Source organism: Terrapene carolina, unplaced genomic scaffold (assembly GCF_002925995.2).
Source record: "Terrapene carolina triunguis isolate 2854851 unplaced genomic scaffold, T_m_triunguis-2.0 Scaffold69, whole genome shotgun sequence".
Taxonomy (NCBI): Eukaryota; Metazoa; Chordata; order Testudines; family Emydidae; genus Terrapene; species Terrapene triunguis.
In genome coordinates this window covers 29,469,740-29,497,475 of record NW_020664420.1, presented here as the reverse complement: position 1 = coordinate 29,497,475, position 27,736 = coordinate 29,469,740, and the positions used below count along the sequence as shown (strand labels likewise).

General features: G+C 42.5%; 1 protein-coding gene across 1 annotated transcript in view; it reads right to left on the bottom strand.

Moving 5' to 3' along the window:
• Positions 1 to 4,863: 4,863 nt before the first annotated feature.
• The window catches only part of RAB3C (RAB3C, member RAS oncogene family), a 189,620-nt gene continuing 166,747 nt past the window's right edge, over positions 4,864 to 27,736 (bottom strand). Inside the window, exons 4-5 of the mRNA XM_024217679.2 lie at positions 23,128 to 23,252; positions 4,864 to 5,051 (exon numbers count right to left, since the gene is read on the bottom strand). Of these exons, the coding sequence (XP_024073447.1) occupies positions 4,864 to 5,051; positions 23,128 to 23,252 (313 nt within the window). The remainder of the gene's footprint in view (positions 5,052 to 23,127; positions 23,253 to 27,736) is intronic.

Sequence of the window (27,736 nt, the reverse complement as noted above, 5' to 3'; positions counted from 1 at the left end):
TAGTGACAATGAGAATTTTTGGGTAAGTTCCACTGCAATAATAACAATAAAAAACACTGCGCTGAAAATGAACAAATACCTGTGCAAACTGAACCAGTGTTTAGGATATATTTGTTTGTGTGTGAAAATTCTACACGTGCAGTAAAAATCTTTGCTTGGATGAACATTAAAGAAAAAATAAACAAGTAAATAAATAAAAAAGCTTAACAGACACGGTGAAATGAATTTACTTGACCCATTTAATGACGAAACCTATTACATACTCAGACTATTCAGATGAGTTGCCTTTTGAATGGAGCCTTTACAAGTAGTGAACCTTGAAGAAACTAAGTTCCAATCGGTATTAAAAAAACCCCACTCATGGATCAGATCCTCAGCTGGTGTACACACAGCATAGTTCCATTGGTTGAAGTGAAACTATGCTGATTTACACAAGCTGAGGATTGGGCCCTGTGGATCCAAAGCATTAATGGTGCAACTCCACTCGAGTTACACCCAAGAGGAATTTGATCCATTTGCTGTATATCAAGTCTGTCTATGAAATGGGTCGAGGAATCTTTCATAACATTCAAGCAACAGAGCAGTCATTTAGTTGTTGCCATTGAAAGGTGACAATAACAAACCATGCTACTGAAAAATGAAGCCTGTAATTTTTTTTTAAATGGAAAGCATCACTGGCTTCTCTGCTATTGAAGAAACAATGGCAGCACTAGACATCACATTTAGAATGCCATGCATTTCTTAGCAAAAGACAATTAAAACTCAAGCAATTCTGAAAGTTAGGATCAAACTCCAGCAGTGTTTGCACCATAAAATAGCACTTCATTCTTAAAATAAAAAAGGTGCAGGCAGTACAGCTGGACATACAGAGCTGAGCAGACTGGGAAGAAAACCTAATCTTTCAGACTGATGCTCTGGAAAGGCCACATAGATCTAGTTGCTCAGGTAGTTTCTCTATGCATTACATTAAGTATAAGCACAAAGGAACAAACAGTTCCAGGTAACAGTCACGCACATTGCAATTTAGAAAGAGAATGAGTTGGGTTTATATATATATATATATATATGTGTGTGTGTGGAGAGAGAGACAGCGAGAGAGAGAGAGAAAAAAAGACAGGCCAGTTCATATGTATTTCAGACACCAAACAAATCGGTCTAAATAAACAAAATGAAATACAAACAGTTACAAGTTAATTGATCTGTAAGGACAGGCACATTTATCACATTTGAAAATGAACTTTTGTCAGAATTAAGACCATGCAATTGCAGTTTCAACTCAAAAAGGCTTGCAAGCCATTTTGATCAATCCCATCGGTTCATGCATTTGAATACTGCAGGGCCCAGTCTCTTACATTTGTTCCACTTGTTTCCATTTGGAACGCTGAGTGACAGCTTGCCCATGCACTGAGAAAGACACAGTGACTCCATGACAAAGATGGCGTATTACCCATGCATGCAATTACTGTAGCACTAGTGTTATTCTTGGTTGGCACTTCGGAAGGGTTGTGTCGTGCAGTAGTTCAGCTGGCCCCATGGGGCTCAGACCCTAGGCAATGGGGGTTTTGTCCACTTCAAGGTCTATTCTCCCATTAAACTGTGATAGAGGAGAAGGATTTTTTTCCCCCTCCTGCTAACAGCCATTAAATCGAGGTAATAAATGACAGTAATAATAATATAGTATTTTACCCAGACAAATCCCCTCCAGAGCCCTCAATGAGAAATAAGACTCCAAAGCTCAAATTCCACACACCCCTCCATTGTACATGCAGACTGAGTAGTTACATAGTCTGTGCCACAGTGAACATAAAGCCATTAAATGGCAAGATTCTCTTTAAAATTCAGTGCTGGTGATGGACTGAAAACCTTGGAGGCTGATGTGCAATCTGTATCCATAGAACAGATGGTACTGGCAGAGGCAGAGAAAGCTTTCTCTGCACTGCCCGGCCTCAGAAATGGGCCTAAGCCCTGACCTCTGGGTGTGAGAAGGTCAATGAGTTACCATGGGCCATTCAGTTCCCTACTTCTCTGCTGAGACTAGCAACAAAGGTACAAATTAGTGATGATTGGTCCTGTATTTTATGATGTGGCCACCAGGAACTGGACTGAGACTAGGCAGCTAGTTTTTCAAAATCTGGCCCCAAGTAGCCAGATTAACAATGCTGCTGATTAAAAGTTTTTAAAATACTTTTTGTGACTATTATTAGTCCTGACCCTCGAATTGGCTTTGTGTGGCTGGACCTCTGCACCTGTACAACACTCTCCTGAAGTCCCGGAGCACCCCACAAATTCATTGATCATACATGGATCTGACTGATCCCTGCTCCCATCTTCTCCACCTTCTCCAGTTTGGATGTTTTTTCTAGCAGCTATGCTCTAGGAATTACTTTGGGGAAGTTCTATAGCAGGTATTATAGAGGAGGTCAGACTAAATGATCACAGTGGTTCTTTCTGACTTTGGAGTCTATGCATTTTTTGCTCTACAGCTTCTATTCTCTACCCTTCTACCAAGTCATCGTCATCAAGCATGCATAGTCTACTGAAGACCCTGGTGCTAGCCAGAGTGACCACTGTTGATGGCATCGCACCAGGCATTATGTAGTGAAGTTCCCAGGGCTGGTTCAGTTGAGAGGTTGAATATTTCCCTTCAAGACTCTTTTCTGTAAAAAAAAATAATAAAAAAAAAAAGAAGGCAAGAGGGGGGGGGGGGGGGGGGGGGAAGAGAGGGCAATTCTATAACATCAAAATTTTCTGGGAAAGCATCTGCTTTCCTTAAAATGTTTTTATTTTTTATTGGAAAACCAATAAAAATCTTTGGCCAAAATACTTCTATCCTCAGAGTACCTTGGAATGCATAGCCACAGCTGGAGGAGTACAGCTATCAAGCTGGGAGGGAGGGCCAGGAAGATTAGTGACTGGTATGCCATGTGGATGCCAAGAGCTAGGCAAATTGGCTCTGCTTGATTACACTTTCTCTTCCCTACTAATCTGTGCACAACAGGGATAAATGTAGGGCAGTGAATAGCCAACATTTCCCTTTCCTCAGGTTTTTCCATGCTACCAAATGATGTGGCTCATTTTTCACTAAGAAAAACAGTGTAGGTGCTAGGTTTCAGAGTAGGTGCTCGCGAGCAGTGTTAACAGATATGTTTAAGATCCTAGTGTAGCCAAGCCAAGTTATAGTTTTAACACAAGTTTACACTCGGGTTTACCTCAACCAACTAATGTGTTAATCTTGTCTGCACTAGGATTTTAACATAGAATAGTTACAATGTTAGATAAAATGTCTTAACTACACCTTTTTTCCTAGTGTAGACATGGCCTTAGTGTGTTTGATGAGATTATATAAATTACCTTAGGAAAAAGGTATAGGTATTGCCTTACAGTCAGGTAATGCATTAGCAGTTGCTCTGACTCATTTTCCTGTTTTTCTTCCCTTTTTTCTGTATGTCTAGCTTGAGAAATGTCATCCTGGTACTAAAGCTGATCTAATAAGAACAATAAAAAGTTAATGTTGCATCAGTGATGTCATTAATTGAGGAATATCACTGTGACACAGATAAGCCAACGGTGCAAAGTGCTAGCAATTAGTAGAGCGAGAGCTTATTAACATGGTGAGAAATGACTATTTTTTAAAATGCTTTAAAAAAAAACTGTGGACATTCTGCTATCTTCACAGCTTTTCGTGGATTTTCGAAGTGATTGACATGGTCTAGTGGAAGAACTCAGTGGAGAACTTTTTATTTCTTTGTGAATTTTCCAAAAACGTTGCCAATTTCAGACTGTCCTGTCACAAGAAACCCCTCAGCAAGATATGTCTAGACCAAACTATTTTTCAAATTGAATGGATCCATTTCTGTCCTCACAAACAAGTCCTGCTGACTTCAATAGGAGTGGCACTTCTGAGGAGAGAAATGGGCCTTTGCAATCAATACAGAGGAGATTCTCTCAGACTATAAAATTAATATATAGACACCATTTTCAAGAATGAAACATGAAATTCCTAAAGGCCAAAATAATGCAACCTCCAGAACAATATGAGTAGGTTATTTTTGGTTATGAATAACTGTACAGAACAGATTTGGCTCTGCTGGGGTAGTATCAAGAACTGTAGCATATTCATTATCTAAAGCAGGTAACTTAAAGAAGAATGACATTTCACAACTCTCTTCTATATTAGTATTGTAGTGAATTAGCTTGTGGATGGAACTAGAACACAGCCAGCCCCTGTCCTGCCAGCAGCTAACAGAATTTCTCCTTATATTGAGGGGTAGGAGCCTGTGTTTTGGGTTAGGCCGCTGCTGTCATTCTGAATTTCGAAGTGGCCATGATGTGTGGTGTAGAGGTAACTGTGAATTTCGGTGGTGGACATGGATTTGCCACAGCATTACCTTCAGGGAAGTGTGCCTCAGACAAATTATCTGGACAAGGCAGGGAATAGACAGTATATTCGGGTAATATTTTAAAATAGATTTTTCAGTCAAGGAAAATTTAAATGGCATCAGAAAGTTTATGCCTAAATACCTTGATCATTACACCAAGGAGTAAACGGTATAATTTGAAATTGATTAAGTTAAAGTCAGTTGTAGACGACCTGTGTTCTGAGGTCACAGAACCAGCTGAAGTAAGTGTAATGCACTCAGGATAAAAAGAAAAGACAGACAATTAGCCATCCACATGCAAAGGCCAGATGCTGAGAAATGGGCAGTCCTTACAAATTGCACACATTGTACCAGCCATTGACATAAAATAAACACATTGTCCCCAAATAAATTAAAAAGACATTATAAATAAAGGCTTATAGACCATCTGTAAATACTCTGTTGGCAATAGAACACACTGGAGCCGCCTCTGTTGATAACTGTATTAACAGCCACAGTTGGGTTGCTGTGGAGGAGGGGTGTCCTTTAGCCTTGTGTTCTGTTTTCCAGCAGCAATGGCAGGATCCGTCTCCAGACTTTCTGACATTTTGTCGCAGATGATATCTACGAGCCGCTCGAATGTCTGCTTGACATTTATGTTGTCCTTGGCACTTGTTTCAAAAAATTCAAAACCTGGTAAAATAAAGAAAACACACGCTGGTCATTACACATTCTTAGATCCTTCGGTAACTATTAACTTCTCCTGAGGAAGGGAAAAAGCAGAGAGAGAAAGGTGGGCAGGGCACAAGAAAGAGAAACAGCACATGCAAAATAGTGATATTATAAAGAGTATGAGCTAAATTTTGACCACTGTTGCATGGGTGTCAATCCAGAGTAACCACACAAAAGTCATTTGATTTACACCAAAGTAGTTGAAATCATCATTTGACCCAATCTGATCTCTTCCGCAAATCATATTCAAAGGTGATTTCATCATAGTTGATTTTGTGCTACGCTAAAATTGAGAGCAGTATCATTTTAATAATGCCACATATCATGGGACTACATCTGGCTCTTATGAGGGGAATAACTCAGTTACTCTATTGGTCTTTTTCCAGCTCTAATTACTATGTTCCCATACGCATTGCTCCACTGGTAATGGGCACTGCCGTTGGGCCACTACTGCTGATGCCAGAACAGATGACTGAAATTGGAAGGAACCAAGAAGAAAGAAAACAAATCAAGAAAGGCTTTTTCCAATTTGTTACGTAATCTGTGGATGGAAAACAAGTTTTGATGCAAAAATATTTCTAAGGTTAAGTTGTTTTCCTTCAAAAATTGTGGGTGGGTACTGTAACCTTCTCATCCCACTGTGCCACCACTAAAGTAACACTATCATCCATGCGGCAGAGTGCATACACTGAAATTCTTTAATAGAGCAAGCTGTCATGAGCATGTTCCTCTTTGTCATCTTTACCTTCAAGACCCTCTCCAGCTGGCTGGTTCCCAGTGTAGCTGGAAGTAACCTGCTGGTCTGCCTGCCACCTCACTGGGTCCACACTATCTGCTGGATGGTCCCATTCTCTCACCTGCCTGACCTCTCTTCTCCCTTCCCACTTTTCCCCTCTGCTCCAGCTTTCCCCCCACCCCAGTTACCACACTAGTCACCTGACTGTCCTTCATCAATTCACCAGCCTTTCTTTCACTGATTTCCCCCTTTCCAATTCCTGAACTGGAACGAAGTGGTTCACAAAACAACTAAATTCATTGGTAATATTATAAAAGTTAATTGGCATTCACAAAGCATTCTTCGTCTTTTTGATTCACCTTGGTTAATGACATACACCTATCTCTGTGTTTTGCTGTTAGAAACCCAATAACAAAATGTCTGTCATCTTACTCTTAATTAGTATCAAGATTAATAGCTACCGAAAGGAAAGTATTTGGAGTTCTGGAAGAAAATTTAAAACAACATTCAACGTTATGTTTTGAAATATTTATGTTCATGTTGCCCTTACACTGCTCTGGGGCAGTGTAAAGTAGATGGATTTTTTTCATACAGTATATTTTCTAATCAGTGAGTTAGTCTTTTTTTTTTTTTTTTTTAAATAAAAGGTTACATTTAAAACAGCAAGTCTAATAACTTAGTATTACTTGTTGAATACACCAACTAAACAGGATAATATGCACATTCAGGCCATTAGTAATTTACAGCTTACCTGTTCTTCTTTTTATAGGGCTAAGTGCCAGCGCAGACTTGCTGTGGACAGTCAGCTTTAGCCTGGAGTGATGTCCCAGCATATGCTAGACTGGCAATATCACTGCAACTTATTGTACAACAATGGAGGATCCAGGCTGTCTATAAAGGTAAGATGAGTCTATATTTTTCCACTGACTGATTGTACATTTAGTCTGGAATTGCTGGGACAAATTCTTCCCTCCTGTACAGCAGTGTAAATCTAGAGTAATTCTACTGCCATCACTGAACTTACTCCAGTTTTATGACAGTGCAAATAAAATCAGAATCTTGCCCAGGACTGGATTTTGTCCCAAGTGCTTTGGGACAAGGACGGCTATTTCATCTGTTTGGACAGTGCCTAGCACAATGGGGCCCTGACCTAGTTGAGGCTTCTAAGCATTACCATAATACACAACAATTAATTCGTATAAAACACTTATAATTATTATAGTTGAACATTTGTATCATCTGCTTTCTTAGCCTATAAGATCCTCAGTGGAGAGACCAAGTTTTATATGACACTAAATACAATGTCAGCGCTCAGCAAATCATTCTTACTAATCATGTCAATGGCCAGTGTATTGTTTTCAATGCTTAAATTTGTAAATCATTTCCCCCCCGCCCCCATGCCTAACTATGTCAAAGACAGAGGTGATGCTGCTGGAAGAATCTAAAGGGGCTGGTATTTTCACCTTTCATAATTTAGGGTTGCTTTTGAATTCCCAGTTGGCACTTTGATTTTCAGGTTGCCTCAGTAGACAAAAGTCCCTTTTCCCCCCCATCTGGATCTGGTAAGATGATGGTGACCGTTTCTTCTATGCAGACACAGCTACTGTTCTCCTTGCTTTTGGTACCTCCAGCCTGGATTATGCAAGGTGCTCTATGTGGGGCTAGCTTCGAAGGTCAGTTGGTTGGTGATGTGAGCCACAGAGAACATGTTCATTTACTTCGGGATGCAATTATGGTGTTTGTCTTTGTACAACAAGCAATCTGGTTTGGATTCTGGCTACAGGAGAATCTGCCCCTCTCCATGGATTACCACACAGCTAAGATCAGATGGCCCACGTTTACAGATGGTACCTAGATTTGAGTACCTGAGGCTGGAGTTAGGATGTTTCCTGTGGTGGGCCCTTGGCTCTGTAGTTCACTTCGCCTGCTGGATTATCAGAGCCCAAGCCTGATGTTAACCTCTGGGTCACAAAGGGTGTCTACACTGCAATTAGACACCCAGGGCTGCCCCGTGCCAGCTGACTTGGGCTCACCGGGCTCAGGCTAAAGGGCTGTTTAACTGCGGTGTAGATGTTCAGACTCAGGCTGGAGCCTGGGCTCTAGGACCCTGTGAGGTGTGATGGTCCCAGAGTTCAGGCTGCAGCCCAAGCCCATCTCTTTACTTAGGCTTTTGCCTGAGGCCAAAGGGGAGTTAAAGGTGATAAATAGTTTAAAGGAGGATGAGAATCTTAAAATACTGACATTGGACAACAAGTTGTTCCATGCCCTGAGACTGCCTTTATAGTCAGTTAAAACAATGAATAAATAGGAAGAGGCAGATTTCAGACAGTGCTTCACTGATATTATTCTTGGTTTTTCTTTTTATAAAAGCACCTTGCCACCATCAGTGTTTTCCTCCCATTCATGGTGAACAGCTTCTTCATTTCCTGGCTCTATATACAAATATTGGTCACCTCAACTTCGTCTTTCCTGCTCCTTTTTCAATCTTGAGTGTGTTGATATTTACTCTGTCTTCCAAACTCAGTGCTATTCATTTTAGCCCCTTGTCTGCATGTTTGCCGGCTTTCCATGTTGCAGAATCTGCTGTTTTACTTCTTCTGGATTCTGGCAGCTGAAGCTGTTTCTCTTTTCAACCATGTTAGCAGATCCCTTTACAAGGCAATCCAAGCAGTTTGGGGAGTTCTATGTGCATCTGAAATTCTGTTTCACAGATGGCCACTTACTGCCAAGGCTGATTAATACAACAGAGATAGGAAACCTTAATGGTACTGGGATTTTGTTAGCAACTAACAGGCATGGCTGAGCTCAGAGTTCACTGGACAATTTTTCGAATATTTAACATAAGTAACAAACTTTCAACATAGACTTTTCCAGTTATACAAGCAACCAGCACAGGCCTTATTTGACAGAAAGTGAACATCTGCTGTCTCTTATGCTCTATTAGCCCCAAAAAGTAGCTGCAACTGTATATTTTAGGATACTCAGCACAGCTGAAGATATCATGATAATGGTAAAAAAAGCTTGTTTGCAGAATCAGCATTGGATGCTGTGGGTTATGTTCAAGGAAGTAAAGGGTTTGTAGCAAGTTGCTTAGCATCAGCACTATGATTGCATTAGTGCTCTGGCCCATTGATCTAAGACAGTGGTTTTCAACATGTGGTCCACGGACCACTGGTGGTCCGCAGACTATGTCTAAGGGTTCTGCAAAAGGTGACTATGAAAATAAAAGTTTCAGATCCCAGAAAAAGCATTCTGTTTGTCTGATCAATCAAAAGTATGCAAATACCCCCAACTACAGGTCAAAACCTGGACGTGCTGTCATTACCATAGAAGACCCTTTCTCACACTGCATCAAATGCTGTGCTGAGCACATGCAACATTTATAGCTGAATTCTGTTCAGTCACTTTTCAGTCTAAGATGTCTATGGTAGGGGTCCATGAACCACAGGTTGAATTTCCAAAGGGGTCTGCACCTCTATTTGAAATTTTTTAGGGGTCCGCAAATGAAAAAAGGTTGAAAACTACTGATCTAAGACAGCTGACTCCCAGCAAGTCTATTAAACCAAGGCAACTTTAAGACAGTAAAAGAGAAAATAAGCAAGGAAAAGATTTTAATTAAATAACACTGTAGTGAAACAGCATAACTTAACATAAAATATCACCTCAAGGTGCCAAGCATGGTTGTTGATTTAGCTATCGCATTACATTAGAAAGTTTAGAATGTCTTCAATACATTCTGCTCTCCGCTACACTGGCTACATCTATTGGAACTAGCATTTAACCAGGACTAGCTGACATAATGCTGGACACAATATGTCCTCGTCTACAGACTGCAAAGTCATGGTTTGTATCACATTTAGTTAACTGTACTACTCACACCTGTGTTCTAACACAGGAACATTTTGTAGTAACAAAAGGCCTCCATTTAATACTCATGCCACTGCAATCTGTTCTAACTTATATTTATGAATGGCGCTGTGCTTTGCATGAGTTAGAGCATGTTATAATTAGTCTTGTCTCAAGGTGACAAGGGCATTTTATGGACAACTGAGTCAGGGTCCATTATCAAAAGAAAATGTCATGCTCTTCTAGCCAAATGCAGATAAAAAAAGCCTGTTTGAATATTATTTGTCACCTGAGGATCCAGAAATAGACCACGTACTAACATGATAGAATTCTGTAGTGGAGACAAAGCCTATCTGTGATACTGCCACTGTTGAGATCAGCAGAGTTGTTTGGGCTGACGCTTCCTGTGTTAGATGAAAGGGAACTGATGACAGGCTGTCCACTGTGAAGACCCCTTGACTTTAGAATTCACTCTATCCCTGGTCTGCTTGGCCCAGATTGGTTAACTTTTGGGTACACGGCCAAGCCCAAGATTGTCCCCAGGCATATGGAAAGGGGATGGGGTGAATGAGCTGAAATATATTGGGAAATAATGTATTAAGGATTTCTTGGCAGGCATATGATCTATTAATGGCAGTTCAGTAATTACTGTAAGAACAATCTATGATGACTATTCTTAATATTTTAAATTTATATAAGGTGCCTAGTACTGAGAGAGATGTCACTAAAGCCTAAATTATTTAAATCTCTAGGAGTGAGGTTAGATATGTGACCCAGTCTTGTGTTTATTAGTAGTGTAAGTTATGTAAACTGAGGGGTACCGTGTAGTGCACTGGAATTTAGCCATACAACTTCCATAATATCAATGAGAGATGTGTAGCTAAACCTTCATGCAGTAGTTTAAATATTTCCCCTTCTTTCTTGAAAGCATCAAGACCACAATAAAAGGCACTGTATAAATAAATCATGCCTTAGGAGCTCGTTTAATTTCTGATCTCCAAACAATTACTTAGCTTGTTTAGCTGGGTTACTTGTTTACTTACTTGTTTAGCTAGGGTAACACAACCATTTCCTTGTTCCAAAATAGAGTGGAAAGAAAGACAGAAAGGTGGCACTACTAATTGTGTATATGTGACCCTAAGAGCATCTCTGTGTCAGAAGGCAAGGGGATCCCTGGTATGTAGCAGTGAGTTCCAGATGGCCTGACCAGCTCAGTGCACCCCAACTCATTATTGTTATAATCTGTATCTAAAAGGTGTCATGTAATTTGTCACTAGAAAACTAATAACTCACTGATTATTAATATTCTTGTGTGATTTATGTACAGTCAACCCACAAAGGATTATGCAGATGTGTTCGAATTATAACTTTTAAACCAGGCATGTCAGGGGGAGTTGATTTTTCTTTAGACAAAGGGAAGAGGCCAAAACCTCGAACTAGTTGTGGCCAAATTCAATGTGCTATTCATTTGTATAGAAGGTTGTTGGAAGAGATCATTTGCATTGTACAAATCACCAGGCGGGGGAAGACAGCATGGCATCCACACCCAGCAGGAAAAAGGAACTTTCTATGGGAATACATTTCAAAGATTTACTGAACTATAAAGAGAGGGGGGAGTGAACCCCTATGTTATCCTGCACCTGAGAAGACAAGGAAAACCAGCACCTTGAACTCTGTGGGGATCCTGGCTCAAAGCTAGTCAGTCATTGCAGGAAAAAGAAGATTGGTTAGGAAGCTAGCTTGAACAAAGAATGTAGCTTGTTAAGTTAGGTCTTAGCCATTAGACAGTGTCTTTTTATTGTTGTTTGTTTGTAACCCTTTCTGTCTTTATCCCTTAGGTTTTAAATGAGTTCAGGTATCTCTCTAGGGCCCTACCAAATTCACGGCTGTGAAAAACGTGTCATGGACCGTGAAATCTGTAGCGGAGACCAGATTTCACAGAGCTGGGCAGCTGGAGAGCAGCAGCTGCAGGCCGGGAGCCCAGCTCTGAAAGTAGTGCCGCCACCAGTAGTAGCACAGAAGTGAGGGTGGCATGGTATGGGAGGAGGTCATCACTTTTGGGGGAGACAGGGCCAGCCTTATGGGTGGGCGAATGGGCAACCACCCAGGGCCCTGTGGTCAGGGGGGTTCAGTGGTCGCCCCCGCACACACATGCAGCCCACCCAAGGCCCCTTTAACTCCTGAGCGCTAGGCCTGGAGCTAGGGAGGAGCAGGGCTGGGGGCTCCCCAGCCAGGGTCTCTTACTGTGCGCTGGATTCCACCTGCTAGTCCTGGATGGGCTGGGGAGGGGGGGACAGGATTTCCTCTTCCCTTACACAGGCCACTCCTGGGGCCAGGTCAGACCTACCTCTGGGAACCTCCCCCAGCTGCAGGAAGCTCCGTGGCTGCTGGCTGGGAGCCCAGCTCTAAAGGCAGCATTGTCACCAGCCACAGCATAGAAGTGAGGGTGGCATGGTGTGGTATTGACACCTTACTTCTGCACTGCTGCTGGTGGTGGCACTGCCTTCACAGCTGGGCACCTGGCCAGTAGCTGCCCTCTGGCTGCCCAGCTCTGAAGGCAGCACCACAGAAGTAAGGGTGGCAATACCGCAAACCCCACAATAGCCTTGCAAACCTGACCCACAACCCCAGTTTAGGTCGAGACCCACCACACTTACAATGCTGTGAAATTTCAGATTTAAATATCTGAAATCGTGAAATTTAAGATTTGTAAAATCCTATTACTGTGAAATTTACCAAAACGGACCGTGAATTTGGTAGATATCTCTTTTGATGAAATCAATTTGTTTTACTTTGTATCTGAACTAACCTAGTGCACCGATTAAAGGGAAGGATGCATTGAACCCAGATAACAGGCTGCGTTGTGTTGTCTCTTCAAAAGAGCAACATATTTAATAACCTCTGTAAATGTTCCAGGAGAGGGTTAAACACTCCAGGGCAAATGGTTTGGGGAAAATTCAGGACTGGGAGGGTGTTGGAGTCACCCTACAAAGAGTAGCTGGGCAGTGGAAGCTAGGATGTGACCTGCATATTTGTAGGTTGGCTGTTGGTGTCAGCCACAGCAGCATAGTATTGAAGACACCAGAGTTGCAGGTGGTCTGAGCTGAACCCCGAACATCACAGTATATTTCCTCACTTGCTGGAAGCTTTCAATGTTCTCTGGCAGTCTCGAGCAATGGATGACAGTTCAGCTCAGTTGGGAAGTGGGTGGAAAAGAAGATCGTCTACAGTTTCAGTACTATGTGCTGGAACTTAGCTGCAAGGTTTGCAGTACAACCCTGGGCACTCCTGAGCATTGGGCCATTGGTAACCCATTAAAATAATTAATCTTTACACAGTTACTACTGTCTGCCTTGCGGGAAGTTAGAAGAAGGAAGCCATTCCAAATAGGCTGGTCTGTTTGGAGGCCAGATTCTGATCTCAGCTATACTGGTATAAAATCAGGAGCCACTCCAACGATTTCAGGGGAGTTATTCCATATTTACATTGGTGTAAATAAGACTGCAGTGGTATAGAAAAGCAGCATACCACTACAAACCAGCTCTACCACCTCCCTTGATCCCTTGGGTAGTGTGGGAGCACTGCTTGTGTTCCTCCCAATCCACCTTTCTGCTCCTTTTCCCATGAAGCAAACAGGCAAAGCTGAAAGCTGAGTACCAGTCAGAGGGGTGCCTCATTCTCTGCTTAGCACGCCACAAAAGCGTTCTTTTGTTAGCTGCTCCTTTCCCTATGTCCATGTACTTCAGGCAGAACAAGGGGGGCTGATGAAAGGGAGGGGAGTTGATGTGTGGTGAAGAAGCAAGAGGAGAAGGAGGAGAGGAAAAAGGACTGGAACATGAAGGGTTGGGAAAGGACACAATTTGGGAGAATGAAGCTGAAAGCACCTGGAAAGTTGGGGGTGGAGTGGGGTTCAGAGAAAAGAAGAGAGTGATTGGGTAGGTCAGAGGTAGGACAGGAAAATTAGGGAGGAAAATATAGAGCAAGCAAAAAAGAAGAGTATAAACTGTAGACTGTAAATGAGGCAATGATGTGGGTGGATAAAATACCTTGAATCAGAGGAGCAGCAATGGGAGGGAACAGAGTGATACAGAGCAAAGAGGAGACAAAAGGGGGCAGAATGCATCAGAGCTGGGGATGAGAGAACAGAGAAATTGGACTAAATTATATTCTGTTGCACTCAGCAATAACGCTATCAAAAACAAAATGGCTGCCTTGTTTCCACTGAAAATGTGAATTTTCACATAACTTTTAAGGCAGATGCCATCTTTATACAAAAAATTAGCCCACTTACATTCAGAAATTGGCCCATTTTTGCTAGAAAAGTGTGTGGGGAGGTCCCTTAACGAAAGGTTTCAAGAAGTGCAAACTCCTCAGTCCCGTTTGTTTTTCATTTCACTATGAATATTTTGCAGACATCTGTGCCACAGACCTCTCCTCCCCTGCTAATTCATGCTTGAAATATTTCATTAGGTGGGCCCAGAGACACTGCACTTCTGAACGTCAGATCTATCTGCTTTGATCCCTTGTTCGGTGTCTATCCATTGCTGCTTGTTAACACAGAGAAAAGATTTTTCTGTGTGAGCAGGTGTCTGCAGTGAGGCAGCTCCCTTGTGATCATAAAGACAGCAGAGGCTCATGGAACACCCTGTTCCCACCACCTGTGATGTTCTGCGCAGCAGAAGTGGAAGAGACAATGCAGAGTGGAGCACGACATGACAAAGCCTGAGAGCAAGCAGGGTGGAGGAAGCTGAATGGAACAGAAGCTGATACAACTGAGGAAGCCTGTAATGTCAAAAGTGCTGCCTGGGTGAGAATGTTGTGTTGGGATGATACATCAGGATGCTCTTTCTCTTTCTGTCCCCCTCCTCCATTTCTCTCCATCTCCTTTCCCTTTGCTGCCCTCTTACACCTCTTGGTGACTCTCCCTGTTCCCCTTCAAGGCTGCCAAACCTGTAGCTGCAACAAGGTGCCACACCCGTGTCAGCTCCATCAGGTGGGCATGCTAGTGTGATGTTTGTTACTCAGGCTCCAGGGCAGTGTGCTGTGTAATATGAGCTGCTTCCTACTGACAGAGCTCTGGCATGGTAACTACTAGAGGTGCTAGCAGAACTGAGCTCTCTTCTCACTTTATTATACCCTGGCTAGGGCAAGCTTCAGGTTCTCCCCTCTTCCTGTTTAAGAGGAAACCTCCATGCACTCTTTCCTTACCACTCTCCACAAATGCATCAGCCAGCTCTGGACACAATCCTATAGGAGGAAGGTGGGAAAAGGAAATAATTCCCCACTTCTCAGCTGATATGACACAGCACTTTTGGAGGTGGGGCTGTCAGAAGGAAAAGTCACACACTGGACCTCGGGCCTTGCAGCCTTGGGGACTCAAAGTCCAGATGTACTGGCCCTTTTCCCCTTTAGCTTCCCTGTAATTTTCAGAGGGTTAGGATGTGGTGAATCTCTCTCTCTGCCCTGCTGGTTCCAATCAGCAACATGTTTTAAATATAATGAAAAATAAACTAGGTATGAGCAGCTGGAATCCTCATTAAAAAACGTGGGACTCAGGAGCTGTGAGTACATTGTGTGAGTACAGGCAAGCATAGATTTACCACGATTGTAAAGCCATGCAAATGCTGGCCCTGAGACATATAAACAACCTGAGCAGCTGCCTTCTCTCCCTTATCCCCCTTATGCCTTTACTGGTTTTGCAGAGACTCGTTAGGATGCTCATTAACTTGTTTACCAAAAAGAAGGGAGGAGGAGAGAGGAGGAAATGGCAAGCAAAGAGTTTATAGAAAGGGGCAAAACAGTCTCTAGGGGTTTGTCTTTGTGAGAAAATAAGTAGAGTCCTGTACGGATACAAAATTTGTATCTGCATCCGATCAGCGATCCGCAAACATGGTCCACGCATATAAAGCAGATTTGCAGGGCTCTAACAATAAGATTGGGTTAGAACATGAGCTTAAGGAGTTATGCTAAGTATCATGATGTTGAACACAACTCTGCAGTCAGTGTAGATGGGAACAAGTGGTGTTTAACACATCAGCTCATCAGGAGCAACTCTATGGTTTCAGTAATGTTTGCCCACAACCAACTGATGTGATGTTAAACACAGCTCATCCCAGTCTACACTGGCTGCAATGTGGTGCTTTATTAAAATGACTCCTCATGGTTGTGTCCTATCCCAAGCTAACGTTCTAGTGAAGACAAGCCAGTGGTCTGTCACAGCTCTTTGTTGGGGGTCTACAGAATAAAATATTTTGAGGAGTAGCGGGGGATTGGAGAGGTGGGTCTGTGAGAGGCTTGCTCTCTTATGAAGCAGTGCACAACAGACAAAACTTTAGAGCCAGTGGGACAGAATCATTTAAAAGTGGTGGAGTGATTATCATCACCCTTCAATGGGTCACCTATCCTGAAACAGGGTCAGGGAGCTGATTACAACGTGCTTTTGTTTTGTAGTGCACATGGGGCCTACACTAGCTGAACCATGCTAAAGACTGGGACAGGTCCAAGGGTTTAGATAAATTTAGGGACAAGAGTTAAAATACCATTAGATCCCCTATACATTAGACTGCACTGACATTGAGTCAGGGAACAGCTGTGCTGTAAGCAGCATCCTTCACATGGCAGCCATTGTAATGTAGGTTAATGCTAATGCTAATCCCTCCCTTATGGTGGCCAATTTTTCAAAAAAAATTAAAGGGGTTATACCTGGTTATACCAGCATGCACAGGTTTGGGGTGCAGCTATCTAGTGAACCCCTCCTTCTCTGCGCTCTCAGCACAGATGCTTTCCAGAGATATTCTGGTTGCACTGATTTTGGTTGTGGCTTTGGGTGATCTTTGGAAAGTTTAAATACATTTAAAGAACACCTCATGACTAGGCCTGAACAAAAATGTCCTCTGCTTATCAGAGACGTTCAGCAACCAAAGTTCCAGGTTCTGCTTTTCATCAAATGACTTTCATATAACCAGGGACGGCTCTATGTTTTTTGCCACCCCAAGCACGGCAGTCAGGCGGCCTTCGGCGGCATGCCTGCGGGCAGTCCGCGGTCACGCGGATTCGGCGGCGTTTCTGTGGGTGATCTGCCGGTCCCGCGCCTTCGGCGTACCCGCCACCAAATTACCGCTGAAACTGCGGGACTGACAGACAACCTGCAGGTACGCCGCCGAAAGCCGCCTGACTGCTGCCCTCACAGCGACTGGCACGCCGCCCCCCACGGCTTGCTGCACTGGTGCCTGGAGCCGCCCCTGCATATAACACAGGTCTCTGAGTCCATAAAAGTAATGACAGTCTGGCAAGTCTCTCCTCCAGAAAATCATCATGTAGACAGGTGCTTTGAAGCTTTTTAATCATGTTGGCAATGCCCAGTGTGTGTTGTGACTAAACGGTGTGACTAAAGAGTACTGCAGCGCTCTCCAGTGCTGGCAATCTGGCTCCTTGCACAGGCATGACATTAGCACTTAAAAATCATTAAAAGAGGCATGCAACAGAGTTCATGCACAACCCAATTAATTTCTGTGACACTGCTACCTTGGGAGAGCGTCCTGTAACCCCCATATTCCTCATCTATATATAATTGTGATATTGCATATAAAGCATGCCGTGTGAAGTATCAGGGGAAAGGTTATGATCTGCTGAAAGTCACTGTTCTATCGAAATATGTATATAAGCTATGAGAATTGTATTGTATGGATATCACTAAAATATGCTGTGGGTTTGGGAAGCTCCCAGAGACCAGCTCTCCGGAGACAATGCCAAGGAAAGTAACCAACACCTGGTGTCAAACAACCATTAACAGCCATTGTCCAGCAAGGGAACTACAATTCAATTACTCACCTGCATAAGGCCACACCGAGAGAATTGCTCAACCTTGCCTGGGGACTCAGCAATGCCCGCCAGATATGCCTGAACTTGTGTTCTCCAAGCACATGGGTCTGTGGATATAAAACTGAACACAGGGGCCCCATGCTTGGCCTTTCTCCTTTCCCCACCTATGCTGCAAGCAACAAAGACACTCAGAAGACCAAAGACTCCAACAGAGGGGATTGGCCCAGGTTTCAAGAGTGAAACCTGCGTACTATGAACTGCAATATACCGTAGGGTGAGAAAAACTGATTAATCTAGATGTTTCCCAGTCTAATAGGGTTGAGAGTTTAGACTGCGTTCTTGTATTTTATTTCTTTTGGTAACCAACTCTGACTTTTTGCCTATCATTTATAATTACTTAAAATCTATCTTTTGTAGCCAATAAACTTCTTTTACTGTTTATCTTTACCAGTGAGTTTGTATGAAGTGTGTGGCAAAACTGCCCAGGTTTACAAAGGCTGGTGTATATCCACTTTCCATTGATGAAGTGGTGAATCAATTAATAAATTTGCACTGCTCGCTTTGAGCAGTGCAAGACAGTATATCCCTGAGGTACAAGGTTGGGAGCTGAGGGGATTTGGCTGGTGCCTTTCTCTGTGTGATTCATGAGTGACTCTGGGAGCATTCATGCAATCTAGTTGGGTGTGGGGCTCCACAAAATGTTAATGCTAATCCCTCCCTTATGGTGGCCAATTTTTCAAAAAAATAAAATAAAAGGGGAACTCCTGGTTATACCAGCATGCACAGGTTTGGGGTGCAGCTATCTGAAAGGATCTAGTGAACCTCTCCTTCCCTGCCCTCTCAGCACAGATGCTTTCCAGAGATATTCTGGTTGCACTGATTTTGGTTGTGGCCTTGGGTGATCTTTGGAAAGTTTAAATACAGTTAAAGAACACCTCATGACTAGGCCTGAACAAAAGTGTCCTCCGCTTATCAGAGACATTCAGCAAACAAAGTTCCAGGTTCTGCTTTTCATCAAATGACTTTCATATAACACAGGTCTCTGAGTCCATAAAAGTAATGACAGTCTGGCAAGTCTTTCCCCCAGAAAAGCATCATGTAGACAGGTGCTTTGGAGCTTTTAATCATGTTGGCAATGCCCGGTGTGTGTTGTGACTAAACGGTGTGACTAAAGAGTACTGCAGCGCTCTCCAGTGCTGGCAATCTGACAATAACGGCCATAAGTGTATTTAATTGGCCATTTGCATGTGCAATTACTTAGTTTATGTGCATAGTAATGGTCACAACTCTCAACCGGTTGGATACAGTATATCACGAAGACCACAAATGAGGGAAACAGCAACTAAAACAAAAATTCATGCAGGAAACTTAAAATGCTGTGTGATTCTTTTGGTGTAAATAACTCTTAGCTCATGATTCTTGATTTCTGATGTAAATAATTTTAAACAATATAAGTGAAGGGCCACCAATCCTGTGTAAAATGGGGACTGTCCCTTGAAATGAGAGACGCATAACAAGTATGGTCACAGCAACTGTGTCAGCAATTTAGGTATTTGAATATGCATACATTTTTGCATATGCAATGGGGCATGTGCAATTTTCAAAATTTTCCAAAATGTTTTACATGTCCCAGAATGTTTAAAGAGTGTGCAAAAGTGTTGTCAGGATTAGGGCTTAAATGAGATTTTTCATTCAGCAATGATGTAGAACTTAGATTAATATGAATACATTTTTAAAGCACTGATATTCCATATACAATATATTATGTTTAACAGCTCTTTTCTGCAAGTAACATTTCTTTTTGTTGAAAAAAGCTGACAATACATTGATGTTTAGTATTTTTCCTGTACGCAGAGTTTTATATGAACTAACTTGTTTGAATTCAATAGCTATTTTTACCACATGAATATTAACATGACATTAATTGGCTCCCTCTACTGGCCGATTTGCCACATTTATATATTTTCGTTGCCAGGTTATGTTCTGCAGCGAGCAAGCTGTGGTTGCATAACCAGTTTCCTTTCATCGCAGCATGATAAAAAAATTAAGTTATGTTAGATTAACATGTGTTAAACAAGCACGAAATAGCAGCTAAATAAGAAAAAGAAGAGACTGTATAAAGAAAATGGGGCAAATTCTGCCTCATGTACATCCCTGTTGACTGTTGCCCAAGGACAGAGATGGATGGAAGACTTCTGATGGAATCATTTTCCATTTGAAAATTCAGTTCCATCAAAAATAAAACATGTTGCAAAATCATTTTGATTTTGCCAACATTTTGTTTCAAAGAAAAAAAGGGGGGGGGGGGGGGTGTGGGGGGGGGGGGGGGGGGAAGAGGGGAGTTCCAACAATGTCAAAACCTCTTCTTCCATATTTTTGAACAAAATGTTTTGACTTTTCCTTTCAAAACAAATTTTTTTGTTTTGAATTTTTTAAATTTAAATTAAAAAAATACCATTAAAAAGTGAAAATAGAAATGGAAAGTTAATGTTGTTGAAATAAAATGTTTGGGGTAGATCAAATCTAATTTTTTTCTGGAATTTTCCTTTGCGGTAATTTTGGGGTTCCGTTGCTAATAGGAACAAATTTCAAAATTTGAAATCCTCCACACAGTGGAACTTAGCTTTCCACATAGCTTTACTCCAGATGCATGCAGGAGCAGCACTTGGCCTCATATGAACAATAGGCAAGTTACAAATCTATGAAGTTTTTTTTGCCAGACATAAAGCTGATGGGAGCTCTGAGTAGAACATAGGGCACATCTACACACCAACTGAGCGGTGTAATTCCCAGTTGGGATGGACGTGTATGTGCTAGCATCTAAAAAAAATCAGCATGATTGTAGTGGCTCAGGTTGGCCACTGAAGTGTAATCCTGCATGACCCCCTGAGTATGTAGTTGGGCTGCTAGCCTGGACCACTGTGGGCTCACTGCTATTTTTAAGCACTAGCTCGAGCAGAGCTAGCACGTATATATCTATCCTAGATAGGAATTACACCTCCTAGCTGCTGTGTAGACATACCCTCAGCAACAGAAGTGACTCTGGCCTGTGTGTGTGTGGACTGAATCATAAAAATATAGGAATTGCTGCACTGGATCAGACCCAAGGTCCATCTATACCAGTACAAGTGGCTAGCACCAGAGGCTTTAGAGAAAGATGCATGAAATCCCTTAGTAGGCAAATACAGGATAATCTGTCCCCCGTGAAGGTCTAATCCTAATCCCCAATAGTTAAAGATTGGTGTAAAACCTGAAACATGAGGTTTTATCTCCCCTCCCCCCAAAATACTCTTTTTGTTAGTATTAACTATTATAACTGGACATTCTTGATATCTGTATGACCCACTAATCCCTCTTCAAATCTTGCTAAACTCTTGGCCTCACTGATAATCCTGTCAACCGTGAGACTTAAAAAAATAAAACTAGATCATAAATTGCACCTTTTTAAACATTGTTAATTCCGCTTTAAAATTTAGGAAAAATACATGTGTATTTGATACATCAGTTTGGGGCTCTCTGCTCCATTCAATACACTTTCCTAGCTCCCACTAATATGAATGGGGATTATGAGTGCGCACAGAGGGAATAATAGGTCATGTTGATGAGGGTGTGTTTCTGTAAGGAAAAGTAACGTGCCAAAGTAGTTGCTATGGCAACTACTTGTGTTACTGAAAACAGAGGAGTTAAAAAAATCAGTTCTAGGCACTTGGGGGCAATTGTTGGGACATATTCTGTTCTGCCAGATAGCAACAGCTCCTTTCTGCCAGCTTTTAAGGCCTGGTTTATGGTCCTTGTTTGCATGGCTGTTTTGGATATGTGTCTCTTCAGCTAGATGTGGCACAAGGAAGGTGGGTGCAATTGGATGGAATGTCTCAGCAGGGCAAACAGTATTGCAGCCAACACGATGCTTTTCAAAAGGGAAAGTGGTTATGACAAGAATCTAAAATAAGGTAATATAAGCAGAAAAGTGTACAGATTCCCCAGCTCGGGATTTGACCCAGACCTATGATCAAGGGTATGAAAGACTCCCTCCGCTTCTGCTTCTCAACTAGCTGCTCTTAGCCTTTCCCCTAAGCACTTGTGCAAGGAAAGGAAGAAGGTGAGCTGAAGTTTATCACGTGTTCACTAGGAACCAAAAAGTGTCCTGCCACAGTGAGTTTTAACGAATGGCAAAAATGTATTTCTTTATAGAAGTGACTGGTGAACCTCCAAAGGATTAGGGGTTGGATTTTGGTAACCCCCTGAACATCTGGATGCTTATCCAAAATATTGGGATCTGTGGAGTCTGCTAAATTGGGTAGGAAATCTTAACAATATCAAGTTCTTGTGAGATTTTGATATTTCCTGATTCTGGCTCTGTCAAAATACCAAAAAGATCGCTTTTCTTGTGGTATGAAAGTACTTCCACTGTTCGGCAGAACAAAGGACAGAGATGCACAAAGCTGCATAATAATTATCCCTGTGGTTAAGACTACCACCTAGAAATCAGAGTCTGGCTCACAGATCCTCCTGCCTCATTTACACCAGTGTACATGTAGAGTAACTCCACTGATTTCAATGGGAGTTGAATGCCTTTCTGGATGTGTCTCTCTATGTTGTAAATAATAATCCAAGCTTTCTGAATTTGGAAAAAAGTTTCAGTTGATGTTTTGGCTAAAGATTTGACTTGTTTTTTTTAACTGGTTAAACTATTCTCTTTTGTACGTATAAGCAGTGAGTTTTTCACTTTTACTAAACAATGTATGTGGGATTTTAGAAAGTGGGTCATAGGACTGTATGAAACAAATAATATTAGCAGGGCTGTAATGGGAGGGACAAGAAAATTACCAACTCAGACACCCTGAACCCAGAGGAATTACTGGTAGCTGGCTTGCAAGCCCCTTATAGTGTTGTTTTGGGCAAGTATATGTAGGTGGTTGGTGGAAGCACATCAATTTCAAAGGGATATGCATGTGAGTAGCATGGACTGTGGTCTCCAATTGCTGTGCTGACAATTCAGCAAGGAACTAAAGGGCAGACCTCCAGCCTAGAGTAGGAGCTTCCGAAGCTTAGAACTCCTCACAGTTAATTGAGGCTGGAGAAGCTAATTTTACTGTGTTACTCTTACCACTCACCGTTTTCTCATAACTGATTCTGCTCTTAGTTTTCTATGTACTTTACTTTGTTTCCTAGTTTGAGTGTGTGTGTGTGTGTGTGTGTGTGTGTGTATAATAATCTGTTATTGTTTTCTGTATTTAGTAACTCTTACCATACTCTCAATCTAAGGGATGGAATAAAGAACTGACTATGATGCAATACCAAACAAGTATCTAGTCTAAACTAACACGAGGGCTCCTTCGGGAAACTGTATGGATAGCAGTGTCATGTCACAGCTCTGAATAAACCCACCACTGGATGCAGCATTAGCTGTGTACCCCATTCTAATGACATTACAGTTCTAATGATTCCAACACAAATAGTTCACGTCAGCCAGCAAAATTAGAAGGCAGGTGCTGCATATAATTTGCTATTGATATATTTCTTTATACTGGCAGATGGATGAACTTTTCAGTAAAATTGTTGCAGCAATTAGTGACAGTACTCAATGCAACATTACAAGCAATCACAAAACTCGCTTATCATTTCGCTTCTTACCAAGTTGCTCTGCTAAATGTTTGCCTCTCTCAGTGGAGATTACCCGCTCGTCCTCCATGTCACATTTATTACCGACCAAAATAACCTGGGCATTGTCCCACGAATATGTTTTGATTTGAGTTGACCTTAAAAAGAGAGAGAGAGAAATAAAGAGTTAAAGCAAATAAAACTGCCCCCAAAATCAAATTCAAACAATCATTAACAAGGCAAATGAGGACAAAACTGACATCTGGACTAAAATGGTTCTATGCAGTTCTGGCTTTCAAATAAGCATAGGGTTGTATGACGCAAAATATAGGAGCAATATTAGTATAGTCTACAATCCCCCTGGTCAGAAGACAGAACCCTTTCAGGGTTTCTTCTGCCAGCAGCCTTTCTTCCTTTTATTACTGAAAAGTAGCTGCCCCGCTACCCCCCTCCCTCCCTCCCAGCATAAAAAGGATTCATAGATTCATAGATTCTAGGATTGGAAGGGACCTCGAGAGGTCATCGAGTCCAGTCCCCTGCCCGCATGGCAGGACCAAATACTGTCTAGGATGTATTTTCACATTGGAACAAAAGCCCTTCCAACTGAACCAGAGTGTTTTTTAGCAAAAAAATGAACAGTTTATTCATATATTATCTTCCACCTTTCAAAATTAGGATCTAAAATTAACAGCAAAACTTCACAGGCATTCTGGCTTCCTCCTGTTATTCCTTCCCAGCACATTGCTCTGGAGCCCTTTGTTCTAACAGGGTTCAAACCTCCCCTTTGTTTTTAGACATATGTGCCACCACGATATTGTCTTAGATAATTTTTGACACTATATCACAATCTTGGTTCCTGACTTTAGGCAGCAGCAAACCAGTCTTACCATGGTTCTGTTTCTTTTTTTAAGCATTTATTTATGATAAATCCACAGAATTAAGTAGCTGCTGCTGATGATGATGCAGAATTTGGTTCCATTGTACAGAGAGGCCCTGGTCAGGCATAAGAGAAGGTTAAATGGCATCATAATGCTGTTGTTCAGTTACTTTTGAAACTGGAAAGTGCTGGTTGTACACCCAATAGTGACACTTTCCCATCACATAGCTACTCTATGCATATATTTGGAAGTCCATAGGTATGCACAAAACCTACCATGTTATACTTTACCCAGGTACCATGGTAGAGAGACTATGTGGGAAATCCTCCACTCTGGTTGTACTCAGTCCAAGACCAGAGGATGGACATGTGCAAAAATGACTCTAAGCCACCTTTGTAACCCCCTAGATCCTGTGGCCAGTCAACCTATTCCAGACACCCCGCACAAGTTAGAGAAGCCAACACACAGCCCTCAAACATTCATTCCAGAAGCCGGATATCACTGGCGCATGGAGGGGCTCAGCCACTCACTGCTCTCCCAATGACACATCACCTGCACTGAGGCCATAGGGTGAGTGGCATAGAATTTGCTACTGGAGCTCCACACCACCTAAGGATTTGCACTGCATGGGGATTTTCAAGGGGCTGATTAGGCTGTCTTTAGGGCGACTTTGCTCCACCACAGTAAGCAAAAGGCAGATGAAGTGGGGCTAAAGATCTAGACCTACATATTTGGCATTTAAGTATTTAATGACGATATGTGATTTGTTTACACACTGTTCTCGTTGGTCTGCCCTGCTTTTTCCTACTTTAAAATGGGAATTCTACTACACGTTTTTGGAAGCAAGTTCTCAAATGGCTATTTCATGTAGTGTATCATCAGTATCATCAGTAAGGCTAAGATTTTGTCATGGATATATTTTTAATAAAAGTCATGGACAGGTCACAGGCAATGAACAAAAATTCACGGAAGCCTGTGATCTGTCCATGACTTTTACTAAAAATATCTGTGAGAAAATGGGGAGCTACGGGGTCCCCACACCTCATGGCAGCTGGGCAGCTGCGAGGCCCTGGCTCGGAGCTTGGGGACCCCACCGCCCCGTGGGGCTCGGACCTCCAGGGTCCCCTGGTGCCTGCAGATTGGAGCTGTAGGGTCCTTCAGTCAGGGCCGGCTCTGGCTTTTTTGCCGCCCCAAGCAAAAAAAAAAAAAAATCGGGGCAGCCAGAACAGCAAAGTAAAAAAAAAAACCAAAAAAACCCTGCAGTGCGGCCAAAAACAACCTGCAGCGCGGTCGGAGTGGCGAAGCAGGAAAAAAACAAAAACCTGCAGGGTGGCTGGAGCAGCAAAGCAGGAAAAAAAAAAAAACCTGTGGGGCGGCCGGAGCCAGGGTGCAGGTGCTAGCGGGGGGGCAGGGGAGGGAGCGGGGGGAGAGAGAGAAGGGGGGCAGCCAGGGCTTCAGCGGGGCGCTCACCACGCGGCCCTGACTGCTTCACTGCCTGCTGGGAGGGCTCCGGGCTTGCTACAGACCTGGCACCGGCTGGGGCAGACGGAGCGCGCAGCCCGCTCCTAGCAGGGCGCTCCCCTCCTCCGCGCCGCCGCCCCCTACAGGGCGGCCGGATCGGCGAACAACAAAAAAAAAAAGCGGCCGTGCCGCTCTAGGATTGGGCGGAATGCCGCCCCGTCGAATCTGCCACCCCAAGCATGAGGTTGCTCAGCTGGTGCCTGGAGCCGGCCCTGCCCGCAGTGGCTTGGAGCTCTGGAACCCCTGCTGCCCACAGCACCCTGGAGCTCCAGGGTACCCCCACCGCCCTGGAGGGGCCCCGCCGCCCACAACGTCTGGGAGCTGTGGGGTACCCCCACCGCCTGCAGTGGCTCGGAGCTCGGAAGGGGTGGCGGGGGGACCCTGCAGCTCCCAGCCACTGCGGGCTGAAGTCATGGAAATCTCTGGAAGTCATGGACTCCATGACTACCGTGACCTCCGTCTATAGAGGTCAGAATTTTATTAATATTTATATTATACTTAAAGATACTATCTCTTAGAAAATAGGACACCATAAATTAGTTTTGGCAGAAATGTATTTTTGGAACCATGCTGAGTTCTTATGGAATTTGTGGTTAATCAGAATACAGTTAATAATTTTCACCAGAGCTACAGTGGTCGCCGAGGTAAACTTGCAGATGGCAGTAACTCAAGTCTCATACATTGTCAACCCATTAGTGACTCTTATTTGTGATCAGTCATGAGTTCAAGCCCATTGGCATTTTATATTTCAGTGGAAAATGGAAGATATTTTTAAAAATAAAACATAGTGAGAGTAAAATAAATAGTTCTAGTCAACGAGTAAATTAGTCATGCATTTATATGCAAGGCTGAAATCCTAAATGAAAATGTTTTCACTGTAAAACCATTTGTTTGGTTTACACGTGTATGCATCACACATACTGGTTTGGGTGTCTTTGAACATAAGAATTAGAAACACCCTTTATTAAAGAGAGTGTTATTGTGCCTTCCAGTATGTGAGAACCTGTGCATACAAACACAGCTCTTCTCACTAAAAAAAAGTCTAATAGTCTTTGATAATCTGACTGGTCTAGATCTCATTTTGAAGTTGTAGGGAGTTTCTTATTTCTGCTAAAAGTTAAGAGATTTTGTCCTTACTAATGACAGTACAGGGTCAGAGAAAGAAAATTTGACCCCAAGTTCTCACTAGTCTTACATGGTCTGCTTCTGTTCACAGATGACTTTGTAGTGCAGAAGTGAAAATGACTATCTGTGGGAGTATTCAGTGCAAATTTCCCTCCCACCCCTGCACCACTACACTGTCACATCAATAGGAGAATGGATTCAAAAGAATTTAATAGGGCCACCACCATTATGTTTTCCTCTGATATACATTTCAACTAATGGCTTCTATAGATCTTTTCATCCACAAGTCACCACAAAAGCCAACACAAAGATCTATTAAAACACAAATTTCCCCCTTCCTTGCATAGATGACTTTTCAAATGGCAGAGCCTTCTGACAGACCCAAACTATGTAGTTTTGTCCTTGAAAAGAACTTTAGCCTCAGGAAAACTGAAGACATGAAAAGGCAAAGCTGATATTTGCAGCGAGCTGAATACAGCAATTGTTGTCCAGTCTGACTGACCTACTGTATGGCAATAGTAATTTACCCTGCAAATCTTTCATATGCTAGTTGCATTGTAGCACGCAATCTACAACATGCTTTAATTTTTTTAATGTCTGGGCACCACAGACACACGTTAATGCAGCAGTTCAATGATCTACTCTTTCCAATGATCAACTCAAGTCTTGTATTGCAATTCAACTGCTTGCAAGACAAGAGTGTTGGTGAAATGCTGACTAAAGCAACACTATTTTCTCTTCTAAATATAGTACAGTATTCTGCAGTAAGGCCTCAAAGCACTACAATTCACACTAATGTTACTGTAGTGTTTTGGACTATTACTTTAGAACACTGTCAATACTATAGTCTTTTTTTTTCATTCGGTTTGGTGGTGTCAGCCATTTGTGTGGAAGCTATACTGTAGCAGGCAGCTGCCTCTTGAGAAAGACAGCAGTTAAATTCTATTTTGTGTACAATAAAACTATAAACAATTATTTAAAAACAATAGTCCAGAAAGGCTCACGTGCATGCACGCACACACATATAGTTTTGCTCAAGGCTCAAATCCTACCTATTTCTGCTGTAAAATAATGAAATTTAACTCTTATCTCTCAAAATAACAAGCAGGCTCTTTAGA